This window comes from Vanessa atalanta, chromosome W (assembly GCF_905147765.1).
Source record: "Vanessa atalanta chromosome W, ilVanAtal1.2, whole genome shotgun sequence".
Classification (NCBI taxonomy): Eukaryota; Metazoa; Arthropoda; class Insecta; order Lepidoptera; family Nymphalidae; genus Vanessa; species Vanessa atalanta.
This window is the reverse complement of record NC_061901.1, coordinates 9,625,643-9,635,972: the sequence shown is the minus strand read 5'-3', so window position 1 is coordinate 9,635,972 and position 10,330 is coordinate 9,625,643. Positions and strand designations below refer to the sequence as shown.

Sequence of the window (10,330 nt, the reverse complement as noted above, 5' to 3'; positions counted from 1 at the left end):
AATTTGCTTTTTTAGTATTGAATAATCTTGTTGTTCTTTATATGTATGTTCCTATTGATTTAACTAATTTGATATTAAAGATAATCCCGTTGTGGTCCGAGCTTGTCAGATTTACATCCACGCGCCAACCATCCATCAAACCCAGCATGTCCATTGAGCAGGCGGTGACATCGACACGGCTAGTATACCTGATTCCTCCTCTCACCGTGTCAAAAGTTGGGGTATCGCCAGTGTTGAGAATTTGCAAACCCAGTTCATTTAGACAACCACTAAATTGCTCACCCCTCTGATCCTCTCTGCAACTTCCCCACCAGGCGCTCTTTGCGTTTGCATCACCACCTATTATGAATCTTAGAGGTCCAGTTTTGCGCTCTATTTTTTTAATAAGTTCAAGATAGGGTTCCAGGGAAAGATTGCCCTCCAGGTAGTAGGACACCAGAGTAATATGCCAGGCCTTTGTCTGAACTCTCACCACAACGATGTTATTTGTGGTGAGTTCTGGATACTGAATAACATCGAGCTGGCAATCGAAGACAACGATGGCTGCTTTCGCCACTTCCCCCTCGTTGACTGTGTTTTGGAAGACTCGAATTCCGCGTTGACTTCTCATCACTCCGGTGTTTCCCGTGTATGGTTCCTGGACTAAAGCAATAGCCGCGTTTTGGTTTTTGGCTTCTATTAGGAGTTCACTTGTGGCTAGTTTGCTTCTTTGAAGATTAGTCTGGAAAATTTTATATTGAGACTGTGAGTTGTTCCTTTTGTTAATCTTAGCAATATGCTACTGAAGCTCGCGCCAACCTGTCCCATTTCCTTCTGACAGGGCAATCGTTACTGAATGCGTTGTGGGCACAGTGTTCGAGTTTGGCTCTTCTACAGTTAGTGCATTCTGGTGGGGCTCCTGATATTCTCTCCGGGCACTCCGCGCTAAGATGTAGACCACCGCAGTGACTACATAAGTCTGCCGTCTCTTTGCAGAACTTTCTGCCATGGCCGTATCCCAGGCACCTTGTGCACTGCACCAGAGGCGATTGATCCTCCACCCAAATTTGTTGGAGGTCAATACGAACCCTCCTTGCCTCCAATAGCCTGTTCCACAGTTGAGGGGACACGCTTAGGACAATGTGACCGTTTAATGGGTTTCGTGCCCTTTTTCTATATTTTATAACTATTCTGTCCTCTTCCGTGTCCAGCCCATTGAAGGCAGAACGGTTTTGTTTACGTAGAGCATTCAGTATCTCCGCGTCACTGTGGATTGATAAGACATCCCTCAGCACTACCAGCGGGTCCTTATTCTTTACTTCCTCGACGGTGAGATGCCCTTCTTCCTTTTCCAATCTTTCCTTAATCTTTTTTCTCTCAGCTTCTGTTTTAAACCCCATAATAATCTTTCTGTCTTTCGCTTTTCTGACTCTTTCCACCTGAACCCATCCTTCCTTTGCGTCTACTGCCTTTCTGACCTTCTCCAGAACTTCTTCCCCTGTCTTCGTTTCATCTGTGGCAGAGACGACAACTGAATACAATGTGTTCCTCTTTTCGGGAGCCTGTCCATTCTTACTTGCGGTAACGCTCGCATATGTCGTTTGGACTACACCTTCTAAGTATTCTTTTTGTTTTATGATAGCTTCTTTTAGCTCGTCCATTCTTTTACTGCTTTCTAGGAGCAGTTTTGTATGCTCCTGTATGAGCGAGGAGTTTACTTGGGGTATCCCTTCTGTTTTCTTTTCATTTTCGGCATCCTTTGTCCCTTCTTTCTTGGCTCCTGGTTTCTTCCCTTTGAGCTCATCTTCCGATTCTATCACTATCTGATATAATCTGTCGATAGCTTCCGTTACTCCTTGTTTTATGTCCGTTCTTAGGTTTCGAGAATTATTAAGGTGTAGTTTTGCTTTATTTAGGCAGGCTCTTGCCTCGAAGACACGATTTTTGTACCGTTTCGTTGGCGAGTTGTGAACCTCTGCATTCACGCTATGGATCACTACTTCTGCATTTTGAGTCAGAGGTGATTTTTGTAAATTTTTGGCGGGTCCTGCTCGCGTCGATGGTTCTAGGAGGGTGAAAGTAGAGTCCGTACTTGCTGACTCCCATTCACCAATGCTCCTTCTGACGTTGGAGTCTCCATTCTTTGGTGGGATTTCATCGTTACCCGTCTTTTTTGCGGGGGTTCTGGCTGTGTACATTGTTGGAGGTACGCGTTGATGTGTATAGTTTGTAAAAGTTCCAATATTCAAAATTCAAATGAAATACTTTTTATATTTCTTGGCACTGTATAACGGTGCCTAGATGTCTTATTTGTCGAGAGTACAATAAAATGTCACAGATTATAATAATGTATGAATAAATATAAATAAGAATAAGTAAATAAGATTAAAGTAAATTAAATAAGCCCTTGAACAGAGAGCATGCCAAGATTTTTGAACAAAAATCTTTTTCTGCTTTCAGTCGATACAATAAAATAATTATTATTTGGAGTGTATATTGCTCCTTTGTTATATTGAAAAGAAATAAGAACAAAATAAAATAATTAAAGAATAAAAGGATTGGAAAGGATGTATATGGCTCCTTTCTTGTCAATAATTTGGTCCCGTTTCTATATAGGTTTAGGGCATGTAAAGTACCCAGGTCTATAATAAAATTCTTTAAAATGTCTCCCTCGCCTGTTGTTCGACACTATACACTATTACCTGATCCGTAGGGCTCCAATTCAAAACACTTTGCACTGCACATATACTTTATTACTCAACACAAGACACAATAATCATTACATAAAGAAACTAAATACCTTATCATTTGTAAGAAACAAAACGATAGCGCGATTTAAGTACGTACAGCGCCATCTATTGATGATCATACATATAAACTACAAATAACATAATGAATTTAAATGAAAACACCTAGAATTTCGACATTCCGCCCATCAAGGACTTGTCCTTCCAATAAACAATAAATAACAAAATTAACAAGAAATATATTAAAACTAATAGCAAAACACAAACGTAAGCAATATAATAGACAATAAAAAAAATACAGTTCTTCACTAGTAGAAACAATAACAAACAGATTTGGCTAAGTAAAAAAAAAAAACTTAAGTTTATATTAGGTAACAATAACATGTTGTAACATTAAGCAATATAGGGGCAACCTCCCACCCTCTAAATTATTTTTTCTCATGCGAACAAGATTTAGGTAAAAAACAAAGTTTGCTAACAGGTCTTTTTAGAAAATTATTTTTACATTTGATAGTTACAACTCTTGTAATGTTATCCTTGCCAGTATGCTTCTGTATAATTTTCCCTAATATCCACTTAGCTGGAGGAACATTGTCTTCCTTAACAATGACAATATCATTTATTTCTGGTTCGGTTCTGTTTGTGGTCCATTTGTATCTTTGGCTAAGAAGTACTAAATATTCTCTAGACCATCTTTTCCAACAGTCATTTACCATCTTTTGTATCAGCCGCCATCTTTCAATGCCAGTAATGTGATCATCTGTGTTGTCTCTATCTGGTATTGTGATAAGTGGCTCGCCCACAAGAAAATGCCCTGGAGTTAATGGTAGAAGATCATCAGGATTATCACTGAGTTGAGAAATTGGACGCGAATTTAAGCATGCTTCAATCTGCGCTAGTACCGTGGATAATTCCTCATAAGTCAAAGTGCTGTCACCAACGACTTTTCTCAAATGCGTCTTTACAGAACGCACCCCAGCTTCCCAAATACCACCGAAATTGGGAGAGTGTGGAGGATTAAAGTGCCATTTGGTTCCTTCGTTATTAAGTATTGTAGCTATTTCATTAGGCAACTCAGATTTAGCTGCATTAAACATCTCACTTAGGATTTTATCAGCGCCGACGAAATTGGTGCCATTATCACTGAATAAATCCTGGCACCTGCCGCATCTGGACACAAATCTTCTAAAGGCAGCTATAAAACCTTTAGCTGACAATTCAGATACTACTTCTAGATGTATCGCACGAGTTACCATGCAGATGAATAGTGCGATGTACCCTTTATAAGACCTTGTTCCTCTACCAGGTGACACTCTTACATTAATTGGACCTGCATAATCAACACCTGTAGATTTAAAGGCTTTACTTGGTTTAAGTCTTACCTCAGGTAATTGTCCCATTAAAGGTGTTTTATTTATTTTCGAATATCTCAAGCACGTAACGCATTCTCTATAGCACTTCTTTACTTGATCTCTGCCTCGTATGATCCAGTATCTCTCACGCAATATATTAAGCATGACCTGAGGACCACCATGCAATGTTTTCTCATGAGCATCCCTAACAATTAACTGGGTAAGATGACTGTTAGCAGGCATAATCAATGGATGTCTAGTGCCATAGCGTGCGTTTGCGAACTTAATTCGTCCTCCTACTCTTAAAAGCCCCTCTTTATCGAAGAAAGGATGAAGAGTGTGAAGAACACTTTTTTTACGCACGCATCCCCGATTTTTGATTTCCTTAACATCCTCACAAAATCCTATTTCTTGAGCTTGCCTTATGCAAATTAGTAATATGTTCTCTAATTCGTCTGTAGTTATAAATTTTGGAATTTTAATTTTTTCTTCTGCTTGTAATCTAGTTAAGGTTAAAAATCTCTTGCAACGTGATAAAATTCGAAGCATTTTAGACAATGATGAAAATCTAGTCTATAGAAATTTAGTTTCAGATTCTTTTACTGTAGTATAAGCTTTAATAACCCGCTCTTCTTCATGTGTAAAAAAATCTGATTTATCAGATTTAACCATAATATCTTGCAGCCATGGGGGCCCGTTCCACCAGAGTTGATGACATGATAATTCTGTCGATTGTAGGCCTCTTGATGCGCAGTCAGCTGGATTCATATCCGTCGCTACATGGCCCCACTGATCATATTCAATTATGTTAATGATTTCCGAGACTCTGTTGCTCACAAAGGTCGTCCAGCGATTAGGCAATCCCTTTAACCATGCTAACACAACAGCTGAGTCGGTCCATGCGTATACATCTTTTTTCGGTATGTTCAAAATTTGAGATACCTCGTATAGTAGTTTTGCAGCTAAAACTGCACCACAGAGCTCCAATCTTGGAATAGTTACCTCCTTTTCTATTGGAGACACTTTAGTTTTAGCGGTTACTAAGCTCACGTGAACTTTACCTTCAGCGTCTATCGATCGACAATAAACAACAGCCGCATAAGCTGACCTGGATGCATCAGCAAATGCATGCAATTCTCGGTGAGAGTTCTCAGTCAGGTGCATCCATCTCGGAATTTTTATGTTTGTTAGGTTAGATAAATTTGATCTAAAACATAACCATTCCTCTAACAGTTCTTCAGGTATTGAATCGTCCCATTCTAAATTTGCTCGCCACAATTTTTGAATATAGATTTTGGCTTTTACTATAACAGGCGCTATCCATCCCATGGGGTCGTATAGCCTGGCAATATCAGAAATTACGTTTCTCTTTGTTATAACATCCTTAACGGCTCCTATGTTAACCGTATATTCAAATTGATCTGTAGTGCGATTCCAGCTTATTCCCAAAACCTTTAAAGTATCATTTGCCTTAATATGAATTGATTGATCCAAATTAGTATTCTCTTTATTTAGATATTGTAAGAAAACCTCACAATTACTACTCCATTTTTGAAGTTGAAATCCAGCCCTCTGCAATAGTTCGTTCATTTCCTTGTACATTAATTTAGCTTCTTCTTCCGATCTACATGTAGTCATGAGATCGTCAACGTAAAAATCTGTCGAAACCTTTTCTGCGGCAATTTTATATTTATGTCCTTCATATTTAGCAACTTGTTGTAAACTTTTAACTGCGAGATAAGGCGCACAAGCTGTACCAAAAGTTAGTGTAAGTAATTTGAAGTGTTGCACTGGTTGATTAGTCAAAGTCAAAGTCAAAAATCTTTATTCAATATAGAAGTGTTTGCACTTGCTTATTGACTGTCAAAAATCTACCACCGGTTCGGAATTTAGCACCTCGGACCTGAGAAGAACCGGCGAAAGAAACTCAGCGGGATATATTTTTTTTCATTTTTTTTAACCATTTTCCATGTAGGTACAATGATAAGTATATATTAGTTGTTTGAAACAGCCTGGAGGCGATCATTTCATTCCCAAGGTGTGCAGTCAACTAAAAAGTCATTAGTGTTGTAATATCCTTTAGCACACAAACGCTCTTTAACGACTCTTTTGAATTTTATAATTGAATAATTTTGAACGTTTTCTGGGATCCTGTTGTAAAAACGTATACATTAGTTAGAGTATTATTATTTAGATTAGTATGAGCTCTCCAAAGTATACGCTGATATTTTGTATCTTCTTCATGTCCTCTAACTTGACGATACATTTTAACGATGTCAGCTACTATAGCAATTGCTCCACATCGCCACCTCATCAACAAATGCCTTAAGTCTTGTTGCAATTTTGGACCAATCATCAGACTATCGTTTAATGAGATATTATTTACTCCCTTTTGAGATCCGTCAAAAACTACTCTCAATTTAGTGGTGTCTTTATCTTCCCTGATTACTGCATGATGGGGAAGATAAACTGCTGTAGAATCTTCAATTTCTAGATGACTGTCTATTGCTTTCATGTGATTCAAAGAAATATATTCTTCAAGAACTTTCTGGTATTCATCATAGTGTTTTTTATTTCTCAATAGTCTTCTTTCGGTTGAATAGAATCTCTTTAAGGCCAACTCTTTAAATTGCCCTTCTTCACAATCCGGCTTTACTTTTTTGAACGGCAGTCTGACCACGTACCGCCCATCGTAATCTCTCGTAGTTGTTGATTGATATAACTCCTTACATTTAATTTCTTCCTTAGTAAGCCTTTTTTTTTAAATATTATTAGGTTCTGTTTCAAGTTCCCAAAATTGTTTCAAAAGATCGTCTTCTCTGATTTGAAGGTGCATATTAATAACTCTTCTTTCTTTTGTACTTGTGTTTTTTGATACTCTTCCTGATAGTATCCATCCAAAAATCGTATTTTGCGCGATTAAATTGCCTCTTGGATACTTGATTAAGCCTTCAGTTAAGATTTCACTGTAAGCTTCAGCTCCCAATAACAGATCAATTTTGCTAGATGTTGCGTAGCCCGGATCTGCTAGGAAAAGATCTTCGACTCCTAAGCTATTAGGTGATGTTACATCTCTCGACGGAAGTAACCATGAAAATGATCGCAGTACATATGCATCTACTTGAATTGAATTTTCTGGATTCTGGCGTGATTCTACATGTAGAGAAACCATGTATTTCACTCTCGTTTCACCAGGCCCCAGACCTGACACCCAACCATTCACTGGTGAGCGCTTTAGTCCAAGCAGTTGCGATGTAGCTTCTGTGATGAAGGACGCCTGTGAACCTTGATCTAATAGTGCTCTTATATAGTGTTCACAGCCGTTCCGTGCTCTACTTTTCAAAAGTGCAGTTGCTAATAGAACTTCATTGGGTTGATGATTCTCGTTTGCAAAATTAGATACAATTTTCGTCTCGGTTCCCAAAGAAGTTGATTGTTGTGAACGGTTTTCAGATTCAATATTGTCAGAATTTTGATATAAATTCTCAGTAGTACTTAAAAACCCTTGTATAGTTTCTTTGTTATAGTGCAAAAGTGTGTGATGACGTCTGCCACATTTTTGACAGCTCTTTGACAGTTTACAATTTTTTACTGAATGATTCGGTGCTAAGCAGTTAAAACATAGTCCTTTCGATTGAACAAAGTCTTGTCTCTCTTTTGGCTGCTTGCTACCGAACTTCTTACATGCGAAAAGATTGTGATTCTCTTCACATAGTGCACAAACGGGATCCTTATATTTTGTTTTATTTTGATCAAGAACTGATGCGTGAAATGATCTTGACTTCTGTGCATTTTGTGTTATTTTAGACTTTATTGGCTCAATCATTTCTAGCGCACGAAATCTAGCTTCTAAAAACTCAGCAAGTTGACTCCATTTTGGTATTTCATTTGAGTCAATATTACTCATTTGTATTTCCCACTGTTTATGTGATTCGGTATCTAATTTAGAAATTACTAGATATACTAAAATCGCATCCCAAGATGTTATGTCAACGCCCAAATTCTTTAACTGTTTAAGGCAGCTTAACGTAATAATAATAATAATAATAATAACTCTTTATTGTACACACACAAGTAAAAAAAAACTTACATTCAATAACACAATATTAAAAAAAAAAAATGTACAACAGGCGGTCTTATCGCTTAACAGCGATTTCTTCCAGACAACCAGCATGGAGGAGTTAATGTGAAAAAGCGGAAAGCGGGTGTACAGCACAGAAGTTAAATACTATATGAAATTATATTTATACACAAATTATTACACTAAACAAGATAAATATATTACCCAAATACATATACATATATATCGAAACATAAAACATACCTACCAACATACATACATACATACATAGATACATACCTACGTACATACATACATACATACATACATACATACATATATACATACATACATACATACATACATACACACATACATACATATAGATATACATAGCATGTCATAAACTTATGTACGAGTACAATCGAATACAAATATAAATAGCTAGTGATAATGTAATTGACAGCAAACTTAAAGCCTTAAATAGTATTCCTTAACTTTATTTTTAAAAGATTTAAGTGATTTCGCATGCCTAATGTGTAACGGAAGGGTATTCCACAAGCGTGCTGCTTCAATACAAAAGGACTTGCTGTAATAAGTAGTGGAGTGATTGCGAATTTTCAAAGTGAGACGTTCACTGGAACGAAGCGATCTATTATGGGAGTCACAGAGAAATTCAAAGTTTTCCTTTAAATACGAAGGGAGAATAGGACTAAATAATATAGAATATAGAAGAGATAGTATGTGCGTACTCCTGCGAAGACGTATAGGAAGCCACTTGAGCCCTTCACGAAACTCAGAAACGTGGTCATACTTGCGAAGTCCAAATATGAACCGAATACAGAGGTTTTGGAGACGCTCAAGTTTATTCAGCTGATCCTCCCTTAAGTCTAGATAGCAAGTATCGGCGTAATCAAGGATAGGATGAAGAAGAGACTTGGCAAGAGCAACTTTAGTTGGAAAAGGAAGAAAATTACGCAACCTTCTTAGTGAACCGATTGATGAAAATATTTTCCTGCTAACTTCACATATCTGTGGATCCCACGACAAAAATTTATCAAATGTTATACCTAAGTTCTTGACTGTTTCACTGTAAGGGATAATGACACCGGCAAAAGTAATTTGAGGCACAATCGAGCAATTAATCCGCGAAATAAGCTGTTGACTTCCGATAATTATAGTAAGAGTTATAATAAGAGTGAAACCAGTCAATCGTTATAGGAGAAATGTTAAGAGAACGCAATACGGCAAGCAAGATGTCAAAATCTACACTATTGAAAGCATTACTGAAGTCGAGTAAAGTCAAAACAGTGAGCTGACGCTTGTCTTTAGCCATGCGAATATCATCAGTGATTTTTACTAATGCCGTAGTCGTACTATGGCCGGAGCGGAATCCGGATTGAAAGGGATTGAAAAGATTGTATCTACAGAGGAAAAGATTAAGTTGATTATAAGTTAGACGTTCAAGAACTTTAGAGAGGAAAGGAAGAATAGATATAGGACGTAGATCGGAAAAGGAAGTCGAGGTGGGTTTTTTTGGCAAGGGAATGATTAAAGCATCTTTCCAACAAGAAGGAAATGTGCCACTCTCAATGGAAAAATTTAAAATATTTGTTATTATAGGAACTAAATTATCTATAATAGGAATTATCATTTGGCGACTAATGCAATCAGAACCAACACTGTTAGATGATACGGCAAGAATATTCTTCTTAACATCACTACACGTGAATTGACTGAATCGAAAAGAGGGAAGATCAGGAGTTGTGGAAGAAGAAATTTTAGAAATTGTATTTAATTTTGTTGTATTATCAATAGTGACAGAGGATGAGAAATGCTGATTTAGTAAATTTAGATTTATGTTTTCAGAATATAGATCTTGTTGTTGTTTCCCAACTCCTAGTGATTTGAGGAAATTCCAAACTCGGGCTGAGTCATTTTCCTCAATAACTGACTTATAGATATGGCGTCGATGTTCATCCCTACAAAGCCTGTTACAGCGATTCCGAGCTCTCCGGTACTTCTCACGATTTATGTCATTGGGATCAAGTCTAAAATTAGCTTTGGCTATATTCCTTTTCTTTTGCAAGGATTTCACTTCGTCAGTCAACCATGGTGCCGGCAGATGTTTCAGTAGCACTGGTCGAATAGGAGCATGCTTGTCATAAAGTTGAGTTAAGAGGATATTGAAA

General features: G+C 37.5%; 2 protein-coding genes across 2 annotated transcripts; both read right to left on the bottom strand.

Moving 5' to 3' along the window:
• Positions 1-3,154: 3,154 nt before the first annotated feature.
• On the bottom strand, positions 3,155-4,321 carry LOC125075669. The gene has a single exon (XM_047687379.1). The coding sequence runs from the start codon at positions 4,319-4,321 to the stop codon at positions 3,155-3,157; it is 1,167 nt and encodes a 388-aa protein (XP_047543335.1).
• A 330-nt stretch (positions 4,322-4,651) lies between these two features.
• LOC125075668 lies at positions 4,652-5,716 on the bottom strand. Its single transcript, XM_047687378.1, has one exon. It carries the CDS (start codon positions 5,714-5,716, stop codon positions 4,652-4,654), a length of 1,065 nt encoding a protein of 354 aa, XP_047543334.1.
• Between the last annotated feature and the right edge of the window lie 4,614 nt (positions 5,717-10,330).